Genomic DNA, 27,716 nt, shown 5'->3' with positions numbered 1-27,716 from the left:
AGTCATTCGTGATGTGCACCATGATCGAGGAACAGGTTCGGCAACAAACTCACGAGCAAAAAGCGCTCAGATCAATGTCTGTCTGTCATGTATATATCTTTTGAATGCACATTATTGTAATGGGAACATTAGTAAGGCTTCGTTATACGAGGCTTCCCGGCCAGGTAGTCCCCTATGAACATCTAACTTTGTTGGCAGGAAAGCTGTAACAGATGAACTAAAGGAATAAATGACGGCAATGTAGCTAACTCATTCAAACTATCGTGAAAGCTGCATGTAGTTCTCAAACGCCCCGTTTCCTCATGGCGCTTTGGCGCTTGCCGGAATGCTGGGAGGAACTACCGTGTAGCCTTCGGCGAGTTGTTTCTGTTTTTCGGTAAAACAGAGCGTACTAACGTAGGCAATACAAACGGACGTTCAACGCACGCATCTCTTTTAGAAGCTTGATATGCCCGTCAGCATTTCCCCTGTGTCCTCTTATAAATTACTTTCAGCTGGTTCACAATAACTGGATAGGAAGGTTAGCTCCCACAACACAGGTGTCCTCTGGATCGTCACTGCTAACATTCTGTGACTTTTTCTATTTGAAACGCAAACACAAGTGTACCGTCACCGGGCACGTCCCCACCGCTAAAGTTCTGCGCGTTGGGATATCTGGCATCAAATGACGGTGCGACGACACCTGCCTGCCCCCCTCCCTCTCCGGTTGAGTGAGCCCGCCCCTCACCTTCCTTGAAAAAAATTCCTCGTTATGCCATTGCGCCAAGGTATATAAGGTGCGCCACGTAACTTAAATTATGGGGTTTTACGTGCCAAAACCACTTTCTGATTATGAGGCACGCCGTAGTGGAGCACTCCGGAAATTTTGACCACCTGGGGTTCTTTAACGTGCACCTAAATCTAAGTACAGGGGGGTTTTCGCATTTCACCTCCATCGAAATGCGGCCGCCGTGGCCGGGATTCGATCCCGCGACCTCGTGCTCAGCAGCCCAACACCATAGCCACTGAGCGCCACGTAACTTTAGCCAAACCTTAAAAGTATGTAAATGCCACTAGCTGGACAGAACCAAGGTGATGTTGTTTGCCGTCGCTTGGAGACAATCAGATGATTTTTTTTGATTCCGCCTAATTACATAATTAGTCTTATTAATTAATGAAATTCTCAAGTATTATAATTAGATGAGAAGCGTCAATGAGAATATTTAGAGCAACATCGACTTTGGTTGGGCGTTGCCTTTACTAAAGCCTATGCCTTCCACATAGGGATGACCGACACACCAACCTGTGACCACTGAGGCCATGAAGAATCAATTGGCCATATTTTGTGCGCCTGCCGGCAGTACAGTCCACAGAGGGCATGCCTTAGCCACGAACTTGACCAACTGGACGACCAACCGCTATCCGAAAAAAGAATTCTACAACATCGAAAGGACCTACCTTCACAGAAGAAGGCCGTGCAAGCGCTTTTGCGCTTCTTGCGATCTACCGGCCTGTGTGAACGACTTTAACTGGAACGCCTTTTGTGTGTGTGTCTCCATGCGTGCGCGTTCCTTTTTATTATTTATTTTATTTTTTTAATTTTATTTTCGTTTTCCTCTCTGTCATCTTTCTAACCCCTATCCCCCATCCCCAGTGTAGGGTAGCAAACCGGATACTCATATCTGGTTAACCTCCCAGCCTTTCCTCTTCATTCTCTCTCTCTCTCTCGCTCTCTCTTTTAGAGCAACATGAAAATCTCCCGATACAGTTTTCCGTTACCCAATACGTGCTACGTAAACTTGTTTTTCCAAGCATGAAAGAAGCCCGAGAATACATGAAAAATTGCCGCGCGACTGGCCACTCCAGGCACTTTGCGTGTATTCGCGGGCTTCTCTCATGTTTGGAAAACCACTTTTATGTAGCACGTAGTGAGCAACAGAAAGCTGTATTGGGAGTTTTTCATGTTGCTCTACCATTTTCTCATTGACACTTTTCATCTGATTATAATATTTAATAAATTAATTATTTAATAAATTTATTAAGAATAATTATGTAATTAGGTAGAATGCAAACAATAATCTGAGTATCTCCAAGCGACGGCTAACAACATTACCTTGGTTCTGTCCAGCTCCTAATGTTTGGCTCAAGCTACGCGGGCCTCACGGTATACCATAAGGTACCTGCATCCGACTATGATTCTCTACCCAGGGTTTCTTTCCGTCAGGATTTACAGCAGCTGCAAGACAACTGTTACTCCGGTGTTGCCTACGACAGCCACAAGTACACCTCACAATTCCAGGAATTCTGAAGAAGACCCGTCATTCCACAGTGGCTCTACGACAGTTGACATTGTCATTACTAAACGAGGCATATGCACAAAGAATGCGCATTTACACCGATGGATCTGCCTCAGTCATGAGCTCCACAGGCGCTGTTATCATCCCGGCCTTACAATTCACAATGAAGTTCAAGTTGTCCCACATAACGACCTCTACGGCAACAGAATGTGCTGCCCTACGTGCTGCTGTTCATTACATCGGAGAAGCAAAACCTTGAAAGAGGGTCGTTCTTTTTTTTTTTTTTTTTGCGATTCCAAAGCAGTCCTTCAGAGTCTGCAGTCAGCCTTGCGACGCAAGACGCATGAACAACTGGTGTTTAAAACTAGAGAGGTTCTCCATCAAATCTGATAAACGGACGACATCATCTTCCAATGACTTCCGAGGCACTGTGACATCGTCGGTAATGACCTTGCTGATGATGCCGCCCGGTCAGCCCATAAAGACACCCTGACAGTTCATATACTCTTATCAAGGACAGACGCTGCGAGAGGTTTTCGTTTAGATTAGATTATGGGGTTTTACGTGCCAAAACCACTTTCTGATTATGAGGCACGCCGTAGTGGAGGACTCCGGAAATTTCGACCCCCTGGGGTTCTTTAACGTGCACCTAAATCTAAGTACACGAGTGTTTTCGCATTTCGCCCCCATCGAAATGCGGCCGCCGGGGCCGGGATTCGATCCCGCGACCTTGTGCTCAGCAGCCTAACACCATAGCCACTGAGCAACCACGGCGGGTAGGTTTTCGTTTACTTGCTCAAACCAAGACTGAAACTTCGTGGAAAACGCAGATTTTCTTGAACCGTCGTCTCCACCGGCTTGATCCTACACTGAACTTGCAGATTCCATCGCACTTCTCCCGTCATCATGCGACTTTTATTATCACCGCTGCTTAGGGGTGGCTTTTACAAAAGCCTACTTATTCCTTATTGGAACGTCCGACACGCTTATCTGTGACTGATGAAACTGTGAAGAGACGATCGAGCACGTGTTGTGTTTTTGTAACCTTTATAACATCTAACGCGACGTTCTTCGAAGTGTGTTAAACCGATTAGACAGCAGACAATTTTCAGAGAAAGATATCCTTGGACCATGGCCCCATGTGTCGCAGGCTTACAAAGCGACGTGGACGTTGCTGCGATTCATGAAATCGACGGGCTTCAGTGAGCGGTTGTAGGCGTGAAGTGATGGACAACCGCATGTATTTACACTGCTAGTAAATTCTTCCCTCCCTCTCTTTTGTTTTTTTTTTCTTCTCTTAAACCTCTTCCCCTTGTAGGGTAGCAAACCGGGCGTGCGTCTGGTTGACCTCCCTACCTTTCCTTCCTTTTCTTCCTCCTCCCCTTCCTCCTCCTGAACTCAACGTAAGAGAGACTTGCCTTAAGTGCCTGAATTTGTCATTTAATTAGCTTGGTGCTTGTGCTTATTTTTTGTTATATGCCTCGTTATAAAAGCATGCATAATTGTTGTAGTAGCGTACGAAGAAAAAGTCAAGTTATAATTGTCTTTAGAGCTAGGAAGGCGACTTCAGACAACGTTCGTTCATACAGGATATGAATGTTCACTATACATTCTTGCTTAAGCATGATTAAGTAGGTTCTCACACTGATGACGGGTTTGCTTCACAATAATCAAGCAAACACGCTTTTTCTGCATTAGATACAAGCTTTCAAAATCACACCCCCAACAAGCAAGCAAGGTTAGATTCGAGAGTTAACGGTAGAAATGTACTATAGCTTGAATTAACATTGTAACGTGCTTCTTCAATGAAGTTAGTTATGAATCAGTTTCGAGGTATCCATGCTGGTTACGTACTTAGGTGAGCCTTCGAGACCCTGGTAGTACCAGGTAAAATTCGCGGTATTAGCCTCAAGGTCAAAACCTTCGCGTGTTGTTTTCAAGCACTTCTGGTTGGGATCGTCGATGGTGCTGTAGATGGCGACCGCGTCTTCGAATTGCATCACCGCCTACAAAGACGAAAGGGGCGAAACAGAAACATGAGAGCACAAAGGAAAAACTAAATACCATGCGACACGTATGGCAAAATAGCGCTAACAGCAGGGCACTCAGGGTCACTCTTGCAAAACCTGTCTTCTTATTCGCCCTGTTGGTAGCGTTATTGCCCCAATGATCATTCAAGCGGTTGATTATTATTTCAGCGACGCACCGATATTTCACTCATGCAACTACAGGATTAACAAGCGCTGTCGGCATCTGCTCTGGCCCACTCAGTATGCTGTAAAGAGTTTATATTGGCGTTTTTACAATCGATGTTGTGCCCCTTGTGTGTTTTCCACAAACAACTTCAAAGAACCAGGGTGACCTACATAGTACCACCGGACTTCAGAGGGTCTTTACAGAATGCGTCTTAACTGCAGAAAGCTCAAAGATTACGCTAAAGAAAGTTCATATCTGCCTCAAACCTAGCACAAAGCTACATAAGAAGCGCAGGCGGGTTTCTCAGAAGTGAAGCTTCGCTGTTGAAGAAAAACTTACCCTGATTTATGCGAGTGGACTCTGGCTTTCAGTATAGGCTGGCACCATCGCCTTTACGGGGCAGTCGTACTAGGAAACTTAGCTAACCACAAGGCTGGAAGAATGGCACAGGCTGAATTATTCGACAACGTGAAGCACATAGAGAAAAAAAAGGAGGTTCTCAAATAAAAATTGGAGAGGTTTTCCTGGCGCCGCGACTAGTGCGATAAAATATTAAATGGTACCCAGAAAGTTCACCAAAATGGCACGCCGTATAGACTCGGACATATAAAAAACTGATCAGAGTATCTCGCTAAGACCATGCGCCGACGAGAAATGTTATGAGCGCCTTCGTAGAGCCGGATGCTCAGGCGGTACTGGTGCATGGTTAAAGTACACGCGCCGCAGCTCGAGACCTTATCCGTGATCTACAAGTATTTGTTGTGCGTGGACACTGGGTCAGTCAGGCGAGATGTAGAGAGCACATTAGGTTAGCTATTTCCCGCAATACGATGCATGTAGGACACAGCTTTCATTCCATGGACACCTGAATTTAAAATAAGAAGCACTTCACGTTCCCAAGATTGAGACGAATACGGTGTATGCACGCACGACTGGGCCTCTCGAGAACACAAAACATGCACGTTTCATCATAAACTGCGACAAGATTCTTACTGCTACTTCCTGTGGCTTCAGTACAACGTGAACTCCACGCGAAATAATACACAAGAGATGACCCGTGAACACTGGAAAAAAAGCTATACAGCTTTCTCGACATTGTGGTTTTCTGCACAACGCGTCTTATTTAGCTAAGGCTCACTTCTCTGTGCCTTATGCAAAAAATTACACTAATGCTGTTCCTCATCATAGCGCACACATTACGTGTCTTCAGTCCTTAGGTACGTACTTGGTCCTAAGCATTCCTAGGCTCGGAGTATGTTTGTGTGAGGCAAGATGCAACTGAGAGAAAAAGGTATGACAATCTTGTAAACTCTCGCTATCGTTTTGTTGCGAGGCAGGAATTGGCTAGGTCTTTATAGTCTGCGCCTTACTCACGAAGAATACTCTACCCTGTCTGATGCAATGGTTCCTGTAGCAACTATCGCGATTTCTAAAAAAAATTTGAACACAATGTCAGCAACCGACAATTTTGTAATTTGTAAAAGAACTCATAAACGTGCTGCACGAGATGCACAAGAAAAATTCGTCAGAGAGACTTACGACTGCTTACGTGTGGGAATGCGAAAGAATTATAGTCGCTTTGGTAAAATTTTTTTTCTACGCGTTCCTTGTTCGCGCAAGCTCGCGCCTGCGTTTTAACTGTGCCTCGGTAAGGCCCAACGAAAACGCGCCAAGCGTCTCATCGTGTTTGCTTGCCCGCGATGAATTCATAACTCGAAGAACCGCTCAGCGCCATTCAATTGGACATCAATGCTTTTTATTTTATACACTCACTTTATACGCTCATAACCTGCGGCCACCTCCTACACATTGTCTGCGCCGTGACATGCCCAACGAAGCACGCATTGGGCCCGACGTTTAGTCAGCCAGATGGTTGTGACGTGACGTGCGCAAAACGCACGCACAAGGCACACATTTTGTCAACCAGAGCCGCTGTGACGTCAGGGAAGCGTGCTCGTCTCTCACACCGAAGGCCTGGGTTTGATTTGCACTCAGACCGAAATTTACGTAATATTCTTTTCAAAGCCATTACTTTAACTTGTTTGTAGGAACCTCTCTATGAAAATTGACATCCGTTCGAGTATTTTCAGACGTGGTTTTACTCTTTGCAGTCGGCCGTTTTTGGTACCGTCATTTGGCCACGCCACCGACTAAAACGCCGCATTTTTGCGTAATGGGGCATATAATGCTTTAGCATTAAAAGAAAAGGAGGACTGGACAGAGCGCGCACTACGAACTCTATTTCATAAAACGACAGAAAGCCTTTATACGGACAACATAATCACATGCGCCACCCGGATGCGCAAAAAATAGAGAATGAAATTGCCGCCACTGACACGAAATGTGCACACTATCTTTGTTGGCGGCGGCAGTCTCATTGTCTAGCTTTTGCGCATCCTGGTGGCACATGTGATTATGTTGTCCATATAAAGGCTTTCTGTCGTTTCAAGAAATTGGGTTGCTAGCCTGTGTTCTGTCCTGTCCTCTTTTTTTCTTTCCTTGTGTATCTTGCACAGCACGCTTATACTTCAAGTATGAACTAACTAGTCCGCAAGAAAGTATTATAGTGAAAGAAAAATTACGTCGAAGGTCATTAAATGTCTCTGAATTTTTCGTAAACGATTGTACTTTGCAAGTGATTAAACCTATAAATGTTTGTGCAGCATCTTTGAAGCAGGCCACCTAAGCGCGGCCCCACACCTTTCCTCCAACCTCTGTCAGATGAATCTTGCTAAAATTGTGTCCATTCCTTACTTAGTCTTTAGTAGTTGCAAATTTCGACTTTTGAAGTCCAATAAGCTCTTTGAAGTCTACTGAAGCAGTGAGATAATTACGATTCGTGTAGGAATTATTGGGCTACCACCGATCGATATCATCCAGTTTTATGGTGAACTGGTGGGTTGTTGACGCGTACTTATTTTCATAGGGGTTATAACTAATGGTAAACTATTATTATGAATATATTAATTTTGATTATCGCTACCTCAATAATCACGATCTAAAGGCATCGGTATATGCCTACTAATTATCCCAGAAATTTTGTCGGTTTCTTTCGTTGTTGAGATGTAGTAAATAATGGAAACGGTTAGAACAGCAGTAAAATTGGGTCGACAAAAGTTCTAGTCAAGGAATTTCCATGAAGCTGCGTGATTCACTTTTTTAGCTCTAATAGCTCAATAAAATACAGTATATTGGCACAATCGTCCATTTCTCCGTATCATGCATAGTAATAACACCGCAAGCATGCTGACCGTGACTGTTATAAAAAGGACGAAGTGTATGAAGAGGCACGGTAAGAACCAATAAATATATTGAGCGACATTTCATACACAAGCATACGCGTAGAATACAAGCCCGAGCACACAAATATAACTTCTGCAACATTAAACCCATCTATTTAACCTCCTATAAAGGCCTGAGAGATTCCTAGTGACACAATTATATTATGATGCGTTCTTATTACGAAACGGTTTCCCACGAACCTGAAATATGTGGATACGGTAAACACTTCCCAGCTTTGCTTAGGGAAAATTCCCTAAACATGGATAAAGTTAACCGCTCTGGTCTTTATTGCATTGATTCTTCATCGTGGATATCAACGCAATGTCATGGCATTAGGAACGTACTTCACAGTCGTTCTTCCATGTCGGGGACGACACGATGGTCTCACACAAAGAAGTATTCATTGTATAAAAGAGCGGTGCAACAATATTAGTTCTCAATCAATATATCGGTACGATGAATCTGTGTTCAAGTAAGTGCCTCCAGTATTCTCTGCATCTCAATAAAGAGCTTTCTCTCTCTCTCTCTCTCTCTCTCTCTTCAAGTCAGAGCTATGTTTTTTTTTCGATTATCGCGTCTCGTTCATTAAAGAAAGAAAGAAAACTTGGGGTCGAATACACAAATCTTTTTGTTCGTCAGGGTCGTTTGCCATTGGTTGGCCACCTTCACTGACTATAGTATCACGTTGTAGTGACGCTGAAGAAAAATATTTCCGACGATTACGATACTCACTAATGTGAAATTTGAGCACAGCTGTATACGTGTTGTAATTTCGCAATACATTGTGGCAAAGCACTTGTGACCGAAATCCCCGAACAGACTGGCAGTGGTGCGGTGCCATCAGCGCTTTCACAGATTGAGGAGCAGTATAGGAACGCTGGCACGATGAGTGGCATCGGAGCCAGCTGTGGAAGAAGACGACCACGAACGTGCGAGCTGAGGCATGAGCACGTTCGCGCGGTTACGCCGAGGGACGGCGATGCTCCACCCGGGAACGGGCGCCAAAGAACTGCGCTCTAAAGATTCACCGACGATTACGATACTCTCTAATGCGAAATTTGAGTGCAGCTCCATACGTGTTTTCATTTCGCGATATATTGGCTGGCACGGTCAATCTGTCTCGTACGGCGCGTTGTAGACAGGGCAAAGTATGGCGCGACTGTGTAGACGTATACGACGACGTAGATTGTGAGAGGCAGCGCGTGGGTGACGCGTAGATGACGCGTGGGCGTGATTAACAGCAGCAGCCGTAGTCAGACCTCTGCTCATGCAGCGCTTTGTTTCCATATATGGTACAGGTGGCATCATCGGTGAACAGACGACGCGCTCTACTCTGGCGCCATTCTGTAGCAATCGTCGCCGCAGATCCCGTCTTGCGCGGCACTACGCTTTACTTCTCATGTTTTAGCCTTCCCATGGTTCTCATGCTTTCAGCTTTCCGTCTCATGGTTCCGCTGCACCCTCCTCTTCCGCTTTCCTCCTCGCGCTCTCTTCGCTATCGCCGTCTTTCATTCCCCGCTGCGCTCCGCGTTCGCTATCCGATACTTTGCTGCACTCGTTCGCTCGGTTACGGCGAGGATGCCGAGGGACGCTCGCCACAGGAACGTGCGCCCAAGAGCTGCGCTCTAAATATTCACCGACGATTACAATACTCACTAATGCGAAATTTGAGTGCAGCTCTATACGTGTTTTCATTTCACCATATATTGGCTGGCGTAGGGCTAATACTGTGAGCCACAAATTTTACTTTACTGGGTGAACTTGTGCCCACAAAAGCAAGCAACGCTCAAGGCACGACAATAGCGGCGAGCACAGTCACCCATCGGCGAAAATCTGATTTATGGGTCAAGCGCGGCGGCTATTTGTACATGATTCGTCGTAGATTCCTGTGTAATTGCTGTGCTCGCGTCTGTTCCAGAGTGTACGTTATTCGCGTTGCGCATGCAATGTGATTAGACAAGGTTCGGCGACCACATAGACAACAGATGGAATCGGCGACAGCATTTGATAAATTTCCGATACAGGAACACTATTCTTGCTCTGAGGGATAACTTTACAACACTTCTTAGGCCGGTGAAAAACGGTCGCCGGTACAACGTAACTAAAGAAATCAGGGTTAGCGGGAATTTCCTCTTACGAACAATTTGAGCGTAAGAGCTTTTACAGCGCTGTATATGGCTAGCTGATTCGTCCGTCTGTCGCCTGTATGCCGAAAATTCTTCCCGCGCAACCCCATGCGCATGCACGTAATAAGAAAAAAAAAGGGAGAGAGAGGCGCGCAATTGGCTGCGCCAGTAGTGACGTCGTTCCTTTCCGTCGCGCGCAGCAGTTTCTATCGGGCTTCGAAATGAGTAGGTCACGCGTCATACGTACTCCTGAGGAGCAGGCAGCTTTCGATCAGCAACGCCATGAGCAGAACCGGAAACGAACTCGTCTATGTTGTGCCGATGCTGCAGCCCGAACACAAGAACAGGCTCGTGCAGGGGAGCTGAAGCAGCAACTGCGTACCCAGGATCCGGCAGCCTACCAAGCCGTCGTTTAATGAACCGTCGGGATTAGCCCAGTGATAAACAATCGGGCCGCACGTTTCTGCTTCGCTGGTTAACCATCTGTACAGAGCGCTTGAGCGGTGATTTTTATTAGTAATATTTTAAATGAAAGATGAAACTAAATGCACGAAACCGACTCCACAGATAAAACTGCTCAAGAAAGCAGGGTCGAAAATATTCATGCAGCCGACAGAATTCGAACCTGTGCAGGGAGACGTCAATGGCTTTCTAGTCCATCCCTTAACCACGTCTGTCGTTTGTTTTTCTTCATAACATGGGAGCAGAACTTATAGAAAATCAAAGCGCTACAGAAACTTAAGGTAGCTGAAAACACATTCAAAAATCAAGCATGCACGAGCAAGCATCCAATAAAGACTTACAAGCACTCGGTCGTTTTTAAGAGAAAGAAAGCAGAGTAAAAAAAAAACGACGCAGTCGACAGGATTCGAACCTGTGCGGGGAGACCCCAATGGATTTCTAGTCCATCGCCTTAACCGCTCGGCCACGACTGCCACTGTCCAGCACCCACAACGCAGTTGTCACTACTCAGTGCAAAATCAGTTGCAGGTTGCTTCTCTTCTTTTTCTTGCGTGCACTGAGATCAAAAGTGAGAGGGGTTTTGACTTCTGTTCGAAGAAGAAGCCAGCTTTATTTTATCACGAGTTTCTCGTCCGAGTACTTTTTGCAGGAATAACTTGAAAAAAAAAAACATCTTGGGTTTTACGTGCATAAACGTTGATCTTATGAGGCACATCGTAGCAGGTGACACCAGATTAAATTTCACTGCCAGAGATTCTTTAACGTCCACGTAAATCTAAGGACACGAGCCTCATTGCAAAAAACCTGCACAGATTGCATCAACTGTTCTTTGCTCACGTTTTCTGCGTGCGCGTGACAACCTGCTTCTTTAGTTAGTAAGCAAATATTTACTGCAATTTATATAGCTGGTATAGAGAGATATATAAAACTTTAATAATATACGGGAGATGTTAGCCTGGCTGATCGTCTGGCGTACTACTCCAGGTGCTGGATGATAATTATGATATATACAGTGATAATATGCACATATGAACAAAACATACAGCCACAAACACACAGATATTCAACAAAAATATTTACAGTGTTTTATTAAGGCTTGCGGCCGGCAAAGACATCAACAACACTTTCGTAGCGCGTAACGCGCACGTGCCAATTTACCACGGGCCGAGAATGTGCCGCAGTAAAAAGCTCGAGTGTCAACGCAGATATATAGTGCCGCCTTGAAAGACCGTCTCTAATAAGTCAAACCACTCCGAAAGCTATCAAAACTGACGCTTTGGTAAGTGCCCTGGTTACGCCCGCGCACGACGAAGTAGATTAAACATCCTGTCTCGAGTAGCTTTTACAGATTAGCGGCAGCTTCAATAAGTTTGAACATGCTATATTCACAGCCAATTCAAACACTGTTGCAGACTGTTGCAGCAAACAGACCCACACTATTGCAGCAAACAGACCCACATGCATGCCAATATTATACCGGTCTTCCCGCTCTTTTCCGAGTGTTATCATCTTCGCATTTGGACAGCCGCCCTTCGTCTGTCTTCTCAGTCATCGCACGCTAGGCAGACCGCGTTCAGGTTGCACTGAGTGAAACAAGGGGTGTGCTGCTATTCTTCAGCCCTCAAAGGCGGAGGCAGGCGGATGGCGAAGGTAAGACACCCCTTAGAGAAAACTGATCCTATAATTAACGACACAATGTTGGCATTGAATATGACATTTTTATTTCTTGAAAAAATACCAATTTCGGAGAGCCAAATGCAAGAAATGAAGCACATAGCAAGCGCAGGATGTTTCGGGTGTTGGTGTTGCACACCGGCAGCACCAATGCTTCAATCTCGCTACATTCACAGCGCAGCGTACTACGCGAGGCCACGAAACGTTCCTTCTGGCGCAGGGGTATGCAGTCCCTAGACCAGGAATGTGCATCGATGCTGTTCGCGAATAGCTTGGGCAAATGCCCGTTCGGTGTGACGGAGAGAATCAACTGCCGACCGCCACAGTAGCAGTCATCGGCAGGTCTCACATGCGACGCCACTGAGCTCGCTGGTTTACGACAACGGCGACGCCGCTTTATTCGCTCGCATCGCATTCGAGGTCGATGCGGGTGACTCACGCTATCCGCACGCAGCCTTCTGACAAGACGAACAAAGTGCAGCAGCTGCGGCACCCGCTGGCGTTCTGCTGAACGGCAATCTGCTTGCCTAGTGGCAAAGTCCACGCTGGCGAAGGCGAATAGCTGCTGGCACCCGTGGTCCGTCTCCCGAGGTACGAATAGAACGGCTTGGGTCCCTGCTGCTTCTCTGGCGCATTTTACAGCTAGGGTTTACCAAGTCCACAACTTAGACGGCGCCCGTTGTCAAGCACTGTCAGAAGAATGATGTCCGGGACGGCACCGTTTCCCGATGTGACGCAGTCGAATCAACGATGATCGTGATGGTGACGATTTACTTAATATGACACACACCTACAACGGGGGATTGGCCAATAAGCGTCTGGTACATTTGCAACAAATTAAGGTTATGCGGAGAAATACAAGGCAATATAAGTGTTAAGGAATAAAAATAGCAGCGGCGGGGAACGTTGTTTTTGTTCTCGTCTTCTTCGAATAGCAAGTGCGAACAGAATGACTGTCTGCTCTCTTGGCCGCGGAATGGCTGGAATTATTCAAAAAAATCACTTCTAACAATATTTTTGTTACGTAATTATTTTGATTCAGTTTTTCAGCACTGCTCTCCACGCACTTCATCGAAATACGCTCTTTAATTAACTTCACCTATAAGCCCCTCGGTAATCTGTAGATGAAGAAAAGGAAACTTGCGCGTCCTTCGGCGCCACAATACGAATCACAAGATTATTTATTATACATTATCAATTCATTGTGAGTACTGGTCCTGATTCCCCCAGGTTAACAACAGTGCCGTGCCAAATTTCCTTGAACGCGAAAAAAAAGTCAATTATTGCCTCCTTTCAGGTGACCGCTTCAAAAATGTGCGCCAAACAGAGTGGTTTTTGACGTAGGGCTTGTTAGCCTGTTATCTCTGCACGTTACGAAAATCAGAGGTAGTGTTCAGGAATTGCAGACGCAAGCGCCGGTCAGCCTGGTGTCTAGTGGAGTTGTCGCAAGCCACACAGTGACCCTGTCTCGCCGAAAGCTGGACGCACGCAGCCTAAATTATTCTTTACGATTTCACTCTGCGCTTCTGTGCATTTAACATGTGACAATAAGCTCAGCCCCTTGCTGCGGTTGTTGTCCTCTTAACGTGTGGCTCATGCCCACTATGGGGCATCGGCTGTCGCGTCTGTCAGAACGTGTAGCACACTTAGTCCTTCTAAACTTCTCTCCCATATTATCCCGTCGTGTAAAGAGTTCGACAAGGCGATCGCTATACAGCTTCGGCTGCTGCGCCGACCCATACATCAGTTACACAAAGGGACTCACTCCAATTTTCGAGATGTACACAGGTCAATTGTAAACAAACCGTATTGGTTGGTAACAACTTTATTTGGAGTCCTGCAGAGCTTTCGCCGACGGGGCCTTAGGTCTCTCACGTGGGGACGTCGAGGCGTTGCCTCGCCGCCGCCTCGCGGGCCTGCTTTGACGGCCCAGAGTTCGTCGCCGAGGCTGGGGCTGCGCAATTAAGGCAGCGGCCCACCGCGGCGCAAGGGTTCCGGAGTTAACACCGTGTGGGTTTTCGTTACAGTCCCAGAGAATGTGAGTGAAAGCGGCCATATCAGTGTGGCAGACCTTACATATATTTGTCGGGTATGTACCGGGGTAGAGCCTGTGGTATTGCGCCGGGTTAGGGTACGTGAGCGTCTGCCGTTGTCTGAGGGCCGCCGCCTGCGTCCTGTCCAGCTTCTCGCTGGGCGGAGGGAAGGTACGACGGGCCAGGCAGAAGGCCTTGGTAATTTCGTTGTAGCTCGTCAAGCACTCTTTGGTGCTGTCCCAGGGACCTGCGACCGTTTGTCGCGAGTCGCAGAGACTCGCGACAAACGGTCAGAAACTTCGTCAAAGGATGGATCTAAAGCAGAGCGGTCCGGATCCTGAGCAATCGACAAGTCCAGCGGGAGGTAGATTTTCAAACCAGAATACAATGGATTCCGGCGCACATGGGAGAAGTATCCGAGACACAGTGCAACCGAAACGAGATGGCACACGCCAAGGCGCGCAATCTCGCGAACCGCGCCGGCGACCGTCGTCCATGAGACAATAAACCATATGCCAAGAAATAATTTGGCCTGCGTTTTGAATGCGTCACGTTAAACGATCTTATCAGATACGGGGTCATGCAGTGGTTATCTAACAGATAAAGAAAGGCGCAGACAAAAATGCTGCGTCAGTTCACCTTTAAGGCATGAAAAAAGATCACTGTTGAAGCACGGACTCCAGTGACAACTATGCGTTGCCCAGTGCCGTAAGTTTATCGAGCAGTACGTACCCTTGCTGGCCACAAAAACATTAGTCCAACAAAGCATATATGTCTTCCAGTCCCTACCACTGCACTTCCATAGATGAGGATCAGAATAATTAGAAAAAGGAAAAGCTGCGGTCATCTGCTTTCCAGAATTTCGTGAACAAAGCATAAGCGCTCCTTACAGATGCCTCTTATATGGCCTTCGACATGTCTCCAACTGCTTTGAGCTAATTTTTCACAATCTCGGGATTGCTCTCGACATGTCTGAGATTAGCCTTTTTACTGCCTGAAACTCTTGGACTCACTTCGGCAGCACTACACAGCTCATTGCTCCATCCGATATCTTTTTCAGATCGGCTCAATTTGTCTAACCATTACTTTGACTGACTGAAGAACTGACTGCTTCATCCACAATGAATATTCAATGGCACATGCACTGTACTCTGTGTCGCGATGCAATGGGTTGAGTGCCAGTCCCAGAAAGCCCCAGATGGGTGGTGATTTCATTTATTTATTTAATGCTGTAATTATAACGTTCAGGCTTATAGATCTGGCACAATTTAGTAATAGCGAGCGAACAACTAATGTCTCAGCCATATCATAGGAAGCCAACAAACACTGACACCAAACACAGCATAGGGGGAATTACTTAATTGTGCTTAATAAATGAAATAAATAAGCGATAAATTAATGGAAGTGAAAGTGGGTGAAAAACAACTTGCCGCAGGTGGGGAACGATCCCAAAGCCTTCGCATTACGCGTGCGATGCTCTACCAATTGAGCTACCGCGGCGCCGTTTCGCCATCCACTTTCTTGGGTATTTATGTTTCCTAGTAGGACCTTGGGAGTGTTACCCAGCGTCACCACTCACAAACCTTGGCAGCGGATGTGGAACATCCTTTCTGCCGCAGGCGTCACGAGCACGTGATCTCTTTAGGTGAAGGCAACCGGTCAATAAACCCACACATGCTACTTGGAGGCATCAATGTTGCCGGATTCGCGACCCTCGTTATGTAATAAACGAGAAGAAAGGGGGTTACCAAGGGGCCCGATTTTTATTAGTCATATAATAAGAAGCCAACAAACACTGACACCAAGAGAACATAGAGGAAATTACTTGTGCTTAATAAATGAAATAGAGAAACGATAACTTAATGGAAATAAAAGTGGTTGAAAAGAACAACTTGCCGCAGGTGAAGACCATTGAGGCCTCCAGATGAAATTATTTTCTTGTCGTTTTGAGATCATACACGTACACATATGTCCGTTATTCAATACAAAATTAGCAATTCTGTATTACTGAGCATGCTCTCGCGATCACGAAGTCAGCCAATGGCGTTGGTGGGCCAGCTGTTTTCGATGGCGCTACACGACGACATTACGAAAGCGATTTTTCCCTGTGTTTGACAGTGGATTGTAAGGTACACGCTGCGTACAGTACAGTAATATTTGGCTCACATATTCACAGCAGCCTCCATGAAAGATCGGCACGGTTTTCTTACCATCTTCAAAAAAGTGTTTCGGGGGTCCTGAACAACCACTCAGGCTGGGTTAAAAACACAGCACACCGTACGCTGCTGTTAGCATCTCAACCAAATTTTGCTGTCGTGTCAGGCGCGTGGAGCTCGCGAGCGGGGCGTCCAGTCACCGTTTTTCTCAAACACATTCTTTTCAACAGAAGCCTTCTCCTCACTCTTTTCGGGCTGCCATATTTTGTTAGCTAGCATATTCTAATACGCCACTGCTATTGACCAATAGCTGACATCAATCAAGAATGGTGTTTTGGTCAGTGCGCTTCTTGTCACTGACTGTCACTGTGTATATTTATTGACGCAGTGTAGTAAACAGGTTGAATGAAGCAAAAATTTGTCTTTCTGATTTCGATAAGTATGACGTACTTTCGAAAGTATACGAGTATCGCACTATCTCCGACTGTCGTCTGCCAAACACTTGGCCGCACCCGCCCGCGTAGGAATGAAACTTTGGCCACACTGCTTATCAGTGTCGTATCCGTCCGGTATAGTTAATTTCTATTAGCTTTGAACGCTCAACTATCCTCGAATCGAGCGAAACTTGAGGTCAGACCAGACCTACGCTTACCAGCGCGCGCTCACTCGTGGCCTCTCCTGGTTGGATGCCTTGGCAGAGTTCGTTTCGTATTGAGCTATCGCGCAAAATGCGCAAAATGGACGTGGCTATTGTCTGTCCGTCAAGCTCGTGCAAGACGAAGCTGGTCCGCATCACATAGCACGGCCAGACTGGAGCAAATCAGCGCGAGAGCGCAATACAGCCTTGTCGTGCACCTAGTCAGCAACTACAGTTGCACTTAGCTGCGTCTGCAGCCTAGCGCAGATGCCGCGGCTGCCGCGGTGTGCCGCGACGAGCGCGCTCGTTTTGGGGCGCCTCGATGCCACGCCAGGTAAAATCTGCAGTGGCGTATATGCGAACCATGCGAACATACAAAATCAAATTTCAAATGCGCGACACGGTGACGTTGAGTAGGCGGAGCGTTGTGTGCACACCCTGACTCCGTCGTAGCCTTCGCCGCGCGAGGCGTTAAAGTATTGCTGAAACAGTCCCTTTCAACGTGAAATGCATACTTAGACGTCCGTAAAACGTGGTTCAGTACCCCTTTTGAACAATACATGGCGCACAAGGTGTGTGGGTGACTGAGTTCTGTTGCTACGAGCGATTGCGTGTTGCCGGTAATTTCCGCGCCTGAGCGCTTTTTTGCAGTGATTGAACTTTTTCCTGTGTCGCTTCACTGCCGATCTGCTAGCCCCACGTGGACAAAAGCCGACATCTGTTTGACGCTCCCCCGCCGCACTTAACTCGATGGTGCTACGCACCAAGCACAGCTGGCACAAAGCGTTGTTCAGACTGATGTTTAGTTTTATGTTGTCCCAGCAGCGAGGACACAGTATTTTTCTTCTTCCTTTCTTTTTTTTAAATCACCGCAGACATCGGCGCGAGAAGACACACCTGCGCGAACCCACATCCATGCACTGGTACACATGCGCGTTTGTTTTCGCGGGGCTCCAGTCGCTCTCGCATTCATTTTTATTATCAATAGATCAACCATTAGTGCAAAAGCACGTGGGTATCTTTCAAGCGCACAAAAGCCATCTGCTTACGTCCCTGGAGACTGCGCAGTTGGTCAACATCCGATTTCCTGTTTTAAACTGTTTTTGAGGTCGTAAGCAAACTGATTGGTCATAAGCAAGCTGATCTGTGAACAGCTGCCACATGCTGCATAACACGTTCCCCTGTCACCAACCATTTAACAAAGTATGGCGCCACGAAACGAGTTCTTTTTTTTTCACATGCAAAGATAAAGATGCTCACTCCGAAGAGCTTAGTGCAGTCATTGACTCGGGATAACTGCGTCTGTGCCATTCTTGGTACAAGTACAGGTGTTATCCTACATGCTAATAACCATTTATGTTTTGGGTTGTGTTGTGGGTCTACTTCTTTAACAAAGCCAGGCATATTTAATATTTCTTTATAAGCTAACTTATATTGGCAGAGAAAAATGCAACAAGACATCCACATTCCAGAATAATTTAAGTGCTCCTTATATATTTGACATTGTTTACAAGAACTTCAGGTATGTAGATTATTTTATTGTATTTCTGACGCCTGCATTTTTTTCTGGTGGAGCGTTTAACGTGTTAAAACTGTTTATTAACTGCAGGAATGACATCTACCTTACCCGTTATCTGTCGATGAAACATAAATATGGATATTTACACAGGCGTGAACACCGGGGACGGGGGGGCGGGGGGGAAGAAGGAAGCGGAGTCAGTGCCCCGCCTAACTTTCGGGTCACTCTTCATGCCAGCCCCTCTTTCCCCGCCATCCGCCCCATAAAAAAAAATTCCTTTTCTGCCACTTCCCTCCCTTCCCGGAATGAAGAACCACCGCACGTAAAAAAACACCACGCCTACACGTCGACGTCAGCTCGACCGCGTCTGAAAAGAACAGGGAGAGAGGATGTAGTAAATGAGAACTGCTTACGTATTTACAACAGAGCGACCAGGTTTCTTTTTTTTTTTTTTTTTAAGGCAGTTTCAACCAAGAATCGACACTAAATGCAAGGTTGACAACACCTGTGTTCAAATGATTTGATGAATATATGTTCATTATATGTCTCTATTCTATCCCTTCTTCATGTTGAATATTCCCTTAATTCGTATCTACCCGCCGTGGTTGCTCAGCGGCTATGGTGTTGGGCTGCTGAGCACGAGGTCGCGGGATTGAATCCCTGCCATGGCGGCCGCATTTCGATGGGGGCCAAATGCGAAAACAACCGTGTACTTAGATTTAGGTGCACGTTAAAGATCCCCAGGTGGTCGAAATTTCCGGAGTCTCCCACTACGGCGTGCCTCATAATGAATCGAAAAGTGGTTTTGGCACGTAAAACCCCATAATTTTTTTTATTCGTATCTTAATCGTATGGTATTTCACGCGCAATTACGATTATATTCATCGGGTCCCCTTGGTCATCCTGCAATCTAGGAGGGGCTCGTTGTATACTTCAGAAGTCTTGGCAGCCACGTATTTGTGTCTCCAAACCAAGGTAGATGTCCAAACTTCGTTCCACGTCTGGCTGTTCCTAGCGGGCACGGTACGAATCCCACATGTGTTATTCTTGTTGTGTCGCCTCCCGCGCGTGATTATTCGCTCTCTGTATCGCATTTTGAAAACATGGCACGTAGGACTACGCGAATGGATCATGGTAACCTAGAAATGCTTAGTGGGGGCTGCCTCAGGTTCCACCTAAGGTTGCTGACCGGGTTTGTGCACGACCGTCAGCTGATGAGTTGAAGGCAGCATTATCTTCCATGAAGCGTCGCACGGCCCCAGGGCCGGAGGGGTTACCCGTTGAGTTTTATCTATCATACTGGGAAGATACTGGTGCCACTTTCGTGTCTGCTATCAGCCGCTGCTTTGAAAACTTTGCATTCCCGGCTAGTTTTCGCGATGGTCGCATTGTGCTGATATCTAAGCACGATCCACCGTTAGTTCGTCCAGAGGAATGGATGTCAATCACGATTCTCAACGTTGACTGCAAAACATTCACAGCTGTTGTCCCTCGACGCTTGGGAAGCCTGATGCCTTCCTTAATAGGACACCACCAGGCATGCTCGGTCCCTGGCAGAGAGATACCTAGTATCTCGTTCGTTGCGCGTGATATAATGACGTAGACGCTGACCAGGTCAGCACTCGGTCTCTTAATTTCACTAGATCACGAAAAGGTGTTCGATCACCTAGAACACGCTTAATATTTAATGTACTGACCTCGTCCGGCTTTTCGTCAAATTTTGTTGGATGGATGGATGGACGGACGGACGGACGGACGGACGGACGGATGGATGGATGGATGGATGGATGGATGGATGGATGGATGGATGGATGGATGGATGGATGAATGGATGGATGGATGGATGGATGGATGGATGGATGGATGGATGGATGGATGGATGGATGGATGTTATGAGCGTCCCCCTGGAGGGAGGCGGTGGGTGGCGCCACCGAGCTCTTGCTATTATACTGCCTAATGTCCTACCTGTAGGTTAAAAAAGAAAAAAAGAAAAGGAAAAGAAGACGCGCGATGAATTCCCATAACCAAATTTTCTGAGCCTCTATGGTGAACTTTGTTTTTGTACGGCTCCGTTTTTTGTTGTTTCCCTACTTTTCTTCCACCAATCTTCCAATCGCCTCTTACTATAATCTCTATTGCGGACATGTTTACTTTCCCCCTGCTCTCGCTGAACCCAAGGGCTTCAAGGAGGCCAGTGGTGCCTAAATCGACCAATGGGCAGATATCTTCACATTCTAATAAAACATGCTCTATCCTTTCCCTATCTTTACCGCAGCAAGCACATGCTTCTTCTTCCTTCTTATACCTCGCTTTATAGGTGCGTGTTCTAAGGCATCCTGATCTCGCTTCGAGAAGTAATGAGCTTCCCTTTGAGTTATCATAAATTGTTGTAGTTGCTCATGGCAGGTTTCTCTTCCATTGCCGCCATCCATGAGATTATTTCAGCCTCTCTGACTTTCCGCTTGACGTTCTTTGTTGCTGTGCTGCTCATCCTACAGGCCACATACTTGCTGGTGAGCTTCCTAGTTCTTTTCCTCCACTATGAATCAATGTTTTTCCTGTACAAATACATCAATGCTCTCGCAGCCCATTTATTTATTTCATATTCCTCAGTCATTCTTCAGAATCATTTTACTGTGAGCTTCCCTCACTTCAAAACTAGTCCAGCCCATATCACCCTGCACAGCTTCATTTGTAGTCTTCCTGTGAGTGCCCAATGCGAGACATCCCACTGACCTTTGGTTTCCATCGAGTCCTGCTTGTACCCCTGATTTCAAGCAAACAATCGCGTTTCCAAATCTAGGTCCTGGAACCATTACACTTTTCCACATATCCCGGAGCACCTCGTACCTATTGTATCCCCATAGCGCTCTATGTTTTATTGCGGTTGCATTTCTGATCCCCTTTACTGTTATTGTTGTTCGCTGTGTTTCCATATAGCTGTTGCTTTCGTTTATCCGTATACCAAGGTATTTATATTCTTTTACCCGAGGTATTTCCTGGCCCTGTATTACCACTATCTGTTCACTGTTCTTATTGAATACCATAACACCTGATTTTTTAACGCTAAATTTCCAACCTAAAACCTCGCCTTCCTGTCCGCAGATATTAGCCAGACATAGCAAATCACTTTGCTTGTTAGCTAGCAACACAATGTCGTCCGCACAAAATAAACCTGGAAGTTCCTATATACCGTGACTACTGTACCAGCCTGTTTGTATGAGAGATTAAACCCGATATTACTTACTTCTAGCGCCCTCTCCATCCTATCCATGCATATCATCAGTAGGGATAAAAGGCACCCCTGCTTCAGTCCCTTGTTGATATCAACTTTCTCCTCGCTCCTCATCCTTTCCCATTCAACGCAAACGGTATGTTCTAGGTAAACCTTTCTCAAAAGCAGTAGACAATCGTCGCCTAAGCCTTCCCCTTCCAGAATATCCCACAAAATGTCGCTGTCTACGTTGTCATACACTCCTGTAACGTCTAAAAAAGCCACATATAACGGTCTGCTTCCTACTCTTCATATTTCAATACACTTAGTAAGAACAAATAAGTTATCATCCAAACGCCTACCTATTCCAAAGCCATTTTGAAGTTCTCCCAAAATGTCATTATTCTCTGCCCATTTGCAGCTTTAATTTAATTGCCTGCATTGCTAACCTGTATATCACCGATGTAATAGTCAACGGTCTATAGGAGTGAATTCTCTCTTTCTCCCTCTTACCTTTATAAAATAAATTCATTTAACTTTGTCGCCAACTGTCTGGTATTCGTCTATCTGTTAAAGTTTTTTCCACTGCTTTCATAAGAGCTTCCTTACTTTTTGGTCCTAGTTCATTAATCTGCCTAACGGGAACCTCGTCTCTAGCCCTGTGGCTGTGCGCTTAGGAATTTTCTCTTCCGCTTTCTTCCAGTTTAAATTTGTCAGCACCAGCTCCTTTTCCATCTGGTTCTCTCTCATGCTCTTTTTTTCTTCAAATACAACCTTGCCATTGCCTTGGAAAGATTCGGCTGTTATTTTTCGGATGTAATTTATTGCCGCGTCCCCTTCCAGTTTGTTTCCATCTTCGTCCAGGATATGTTGCATTTTTGTTGACTTCCTGCCTACTAATTTTATGTGGTTCCAAAATATTCTACGTGGGGCCTTCTTTTGGTCACGTATTTCTGACAACCAAAGCTGACTTTCACCTTTTATCTTTGCTTGCACGAGTATTGGAACCATGGACATTTTCTCCCGGCATATTTCCCATTTATTGGCTATTTGATCCTGCGGCAACTGCGCCTTTTTGCCCACCTGTGCTCTCGGCATGCTTTCTGCCGTTCAGCGATCGCTTCTCGTATATCCCTGTTCCACTAGCTTTTCGGTTTCCTTTTTCCTTTCCAACGAACATGTTGTTTCTCTTTCCGTATTTCTGCTGTTATTACCCTTAGAAGCTAACTATATTCCCACTCTTTATTCGGCCATTTTCCAAGTTCTTCCTCGACTCTTTGACTATATTTGTAATTTGTTCAGTGTTCAAATTTGGACTGGCCATTTTGCACTCATTGCTCTCTTTCCCAACTACATATCCCTTTTTCAAAATGATGCGTTTATGGTCACTCCCTATGCTGCTATACCCTTCTTCGTCAATGACCATTTCTCTCAACTTACCATGAATTCCTTCTGTCATCAGGCAGTAATCAATGGTTGATTGCCGGTTTCCCACTTCCCACGAGATTTCCCATTTCCCACTTCCCACTTAGGCCCTGTATTCACGAGAACGAGTTTATGTTGCTCACAAAGATCTAGCATTGACTTCCCGTTGTCTTCGGTATAGCCATCTAGATCCTGTATGTGGGCATTCATTTCACTTAATAGGATAATTTCGGCATCATTCCCGAAACCCTCAATATCAGCACTTAGGCATTCCACTAACTCTTGATTATTCTCTGTGCAATTATTTCTGGTTCACAAATACGTTACGCCCAAGTGTTCGTCAGGGGGGCCCTCTATCCCCAGTACTCTTTGTGCTCAGCTTTGAACCATTTATGCGCTCAGTACTGAGATACCATTACGTGTGTGGTCTCTCACTGCCTCGTATATATATATATATATATATATATATATAGCGGTGTTGTGAAGGTGACAGCCTTCGCCGATGTCATCGCATTGTATCTCAGGAATGAAGATAGCTTATCCCGTACCCTTCGAATTTTCACTGAGTACTGAAATACTTAAGGTGCTGCTATAAATTTTGCAAAATCTCGCTATTTGTTCATTGGTTCACCACAGACACGCCAAAGTCCCCTTTTCCATCTTTAAAAGAGCGATTCTATTCGTATTTTAGGCCTTGATTACGCATATGTTGGCATATCAGACTCTTTGTGGCTCCTAATTCTTAGAGGTGTAAGTCGAAATATTCAGGATGCTGAAGGGTATGATTTACCCCTATTAGAAAGAAGGTACTTAGCACAGTCTGTATTTTGCAGCCATGTATGGTACGTGTGTCACATTGTACCGCCACTATAACGGGTTACTAGGTCCTTGCAGTCCCTTCTTGGTTCCTTCTTCTGGTCGGGCAGTACAGTACTGGTCAGTCGCACGGCACTTGGGCAATCACGCTCTTGCGGTGGGTTCGCGTTCTCATCCGTGTCTGTCCGCTGGCTACTTGCTCTGCAATTTTGGCTCCACTTGTTGCAGCGTGATCAGTGTCCCGCGCGTGAACTCGCCTGCTATTTCCTTGGTACAAAAATATGTTACTTGTTACCGGACGTGGACTTCAATCGCGGACCACAAGCGTTAAACAAACCAGCGCTTTACTCTACGGCCTTGGCATTTTATCGCCATGTTCAACAGGTATGTCCTGATGTAGACGTTCTCGAAAACCGTGTTGTGGATACAATGTCAGCCTTACGGCTTCCTCTAGTTTCCCCAGCGCGCCGCGCACGTTCCAAGAATGTGTCGTGGGGTGCGATAACGAAGTTCCTTTCTTCCTGGCCACCTACGCAACTTCATGTGGCGTCTTGGATAGAAAGTGCTCCCAACGCGTGACAGACTAGAGCGGTGGGGCTGGTGCCATCTTCGCTGTGTCCCAATTGCCCATTCAAGAATCGAACAAGCATGTGCTGCTGCAATGCGTCGTTGCCAGGGTATGCCGTGCATGCTGGTTTCCGTGGTCTGGGAGTTCACCGCTTTATTACATCTGGTCGCTGCTCACGAAGCCGCTCGCACGACTTTTAATTGTTGCAGGAGCCTTTTATCGGTGACGTAACCGGTGCGAGGCAGTTGTCGCGAGACATCGTCGCCGCGCTCTGTTTCCACTTCTGGAGAGGCTCTACTCTGAACTACTGTCGTTTCTGTCAGAAGAGTTGTTCTTCCTTGGGTAAGAGGAGTTCTTTCGGCAGTGGTCATGCCGTTTCCTGTCGGTGGATGACGGACGCGTATGGCTTAATTTTCGACCAGCCTGGTACTTGTAGCCAGGCCATCAAAAGTATTCATTGAATGTACATGGAATGCATGTGCCCGTGATTTCTGTGTGTACGTGCTCTAGTATATATGATCATTTTTGTATATACACATCTCACGGCATCACCGCAAAATTATGTAATGTGTCCCTGTCACATAATCATTGTACATGACCATTGTGTGCACTGTACATATTGAACATCATTTTTTATTATGTGACAATTAGTTTATCAGTAACTGGGCGTTTCCGTGGGTTTATGTCGTTATATGTTAGTGAGTGAGGACTCGGACACTACTTTGAGAACGTGCCGTGTATACAATGCTTCGTTTTGCGTGTATGTTGTCGTCCTGGTGGAATTGTGCCGTGATTGTGACTCAGTGCTCGTATCGTCTCTTGTTGTAATAAAGTTTTTCTAAACTCACAGATTACTTGAACTGCAATTATTAATAATAACAATGGGAGCCAAAAATGTGCAACGACCGCTGTCGAAATGAATGGCCAAATGGACAGCGTCAATGGAGACAGTTTATTTCAATGGCGAACACCTGACCAAACGAAGGAACAATATTGGTTGCACAGTGCACAGATAAGTAACATTCTCATCTAATAATTGTACGCCACACCAACTTGCCGGTCAAAATATGACATGGTTAAAAAATAGTCGATTTTAATAGCGAATATTGTGCTTGATTGATCGAGTTATTACGAATAGGAAACGTTGGAAAGAGGTACAATATGTCGCCGGCTATTAAACAGCGTTAAGTTGTATGAATGAATGATGATATAGGTAATTAATAAATGGAAAATGAGACACCCACCCAATCGTAGCAATTGCTACCAAGGAAATTCATAAGGGGTTCCTGGGAAAAAAAAGCCTTGCAGTTGAAGAAAAAATTCGCGCTGGTTCGGCACTCGAACCCGCGACCACTGCCTTCCCGGGGCAGCCACTCTACCATTTGAGCTAATGAGGCGGCTAGCAGATTTCAGGGCGAAGTCGAACTTATCAGTGAAGTGAATCCTTAGAGGTATTTAACAGTTCGTTACCAAATAAGGAGCACTAATTTTCAACTGTGCTGATAGATAACGTACGCTGTGCCTCAACTATAACAAAGTTGAAGGTCCACCTTGTTAAGTCGACGTTTCGTCACAGCACTGCGCCGCTCTGCAGTAGCATACTAGAATAGCAACCAAACGCCAGGCAGTAATTTGCACTTGTGCTATTAGGTAGCGTGCACACTTCGTCAGGCTTGACAATATTAGCCTCAGCCTGAGGTGAACCTTGTTCAGTCGACATTTTGTAGTCGCACTGCGTTATTCTGAAACAGCGTACAAGAACTGTAGCTAAAAATGCCATTATTCATCCCTCCAGTTTCCTAAGCAGGCCGCAGTGGGAAAGAGTATTTCATTGACCAGTTTCTGAAAGGAAACGGGACGATCCTTGCTGTAGAATCAAGGTGTACTACTAAACTGGAATGGCACATGAATAGACTTCATTAAATGAGGCAGTGCAGAAAGTGAAAGTTTTATTTTTGACCTCACGATAGCACGAAACTACAAAAATGCTTCGTGGTGGAAGAAAAATTGGTCGTTTCCGAGGCAGTCTTTCCGAGGCAGTCGCTCTACAATCTAAGCTAACCAGGAGGCTAAAAGATTGCACAGCGAAGCCGCATTAATCAACAACTCGAAGGACACTGAATCTGGCAAATCAACCCTGTGGAAACCCGCAAGGTGGAGTAACTTCTTCGACTTTGAGAATTTCCGCAGAGCTGATTCGCCATATTGAGCCAGTGTTGTGGCGTCCCGGTGTAGTCAAATGCTGATGTGCATTAGGCGGGACCATTTGCGCAGAAACTGTTTCACAGGAAATACCCACGTGGGTGAAATTAAAAACGCATTAAGTCTAAGCGCTTGCTCACATAAAGTGCGCGTTTCGATCTGACCTGGCACACAGTGCTTTTTTTCTTCAGAGCCCCACATTTGACGAGCATCCTGTTATAGCATCTGGGAACTCTACTATACGGCAAAAAAAAAAATATATATATATATATATATAATAAACGGAGTCAACGCACCTCGCGAACGTCGATCACGTCACCATCTTCATGGGTGTCGCTCTGGACTCTCGAAGTGACGACGATGGCCACCAGCATGGAGATGAGAAACGCCATATCAACTATGCTAGCAGCAAGTGTCGTCTAGTGTGTCTCTGCGCCTTGTCCTGGTCAGTGAGCTGCTTCCTCAACACGGTATGCTGAACTGTGCGAGTGTCGATACAAGTAGCTAAAGTTGCATCGTCTAACGCGACCAACTCGTCCTGTGGCTTGTGGCTCGTCTTGTGGCTCCGCCCGCGGCCGACATCAACCAATAGGCGCGAAGGCAGCGGCGCGTTGTACGGGCGAATGGGGCGATTATAATTAGAACTGTCGAGACGTAAGTGCGCCTTTGCGTTGGGTACCGGGACGTTGATCAAATCACATGTGAAAAGTGCGGCACGTGTTTCTGCCTTTGGTGCGAGAGAGAGAACGTAGTTTTCCCACTTCCTGACATAACATATACCTTGACACAGCACCTGTCGCGAGCATTTAAAGCTTGTTTTTCGATACGGTGGGAGCGGATGGCTTATTTCCGCCGAGTGGAGACCAGACATGAGCTAAAAAGATACATTATGGCGTTTTACGTGCCAAAACCGTGATCTCATTATGAGGCACACGCCGAAGTGGGGGACTCCGCATTAATTTTTGACCCCCTGGGGTTCTTAAGTGCGCACCTAAATCGACGTACACGAGTGTTTCTTGCATTTCGCCCCCATCGAAATGCGGCCGGCGCGGCCGGAGTTTGATCCCGCGACCTCGTGCGTAGCAGCGACTCATTCTGAAGCGACAGTGTCGACAATGAAGAGACAAGAC

At 46.0% G+C, this 27,716-nt stretch overlaps 1 protein-coding gene and 1 non-coding gene across 2 annotated transcripts in view; both read right to left on the bottom strand.

The window, feature by feature from the left end:
• LOC126548465 (uncharacterized) overlaps positions 1-27,135 on the bottom strand; it is a 35,331-nt gene extending 8,196 nt beyond the window's left edge. Inside the window, exons 1-2 of the mRNA XM_050196656.3 lie at positions 26,883-27,135; positions 4,131-4,282 (exon numbers count right to left, since the gene is read on the bottom strand). Of these exons, the coding sequence (XP_050052613.1) occupies positions 4,131-4,282; positions 26,883-26,978 (248 nt within the window). The 5' untranslated portion in view covers positions 26,979-27,135. The remainder of the gene's footprint in view (positions 1-4,130; positions 4,283-26,882) is intronic.
• On the bottom strand, positions 10,734-10,815 carry TRNAS-AGA (transfer RNA serine (anticodon AGA)). The gene has a single exon. It is a non-coding gene; the product is annotated as a tRNA-Ser (tRNA).
• Positions 27,136-27,716: the final 581 nt, after the last annotated feature.

This window comes from Dermacentor andersoni, chromosome 1 (assembly GCF_023375885.2).
Source record: "Dermacentor andersoni chromosome 1, qqDerAnde1_hic_scaffold, whole genome shotgun sequence".
NCBI lineage: Eukaryota > Metazoa > Arthropoda > Arachnida > Ixodida > Ixodidae > Dermacentor > Dermacentor andersoni.
The sequence above is the reverse complement of the archived record's forward strand: the minus strand, read 5'-3'. Positions and strand labels throughout refer to the sequence as shown.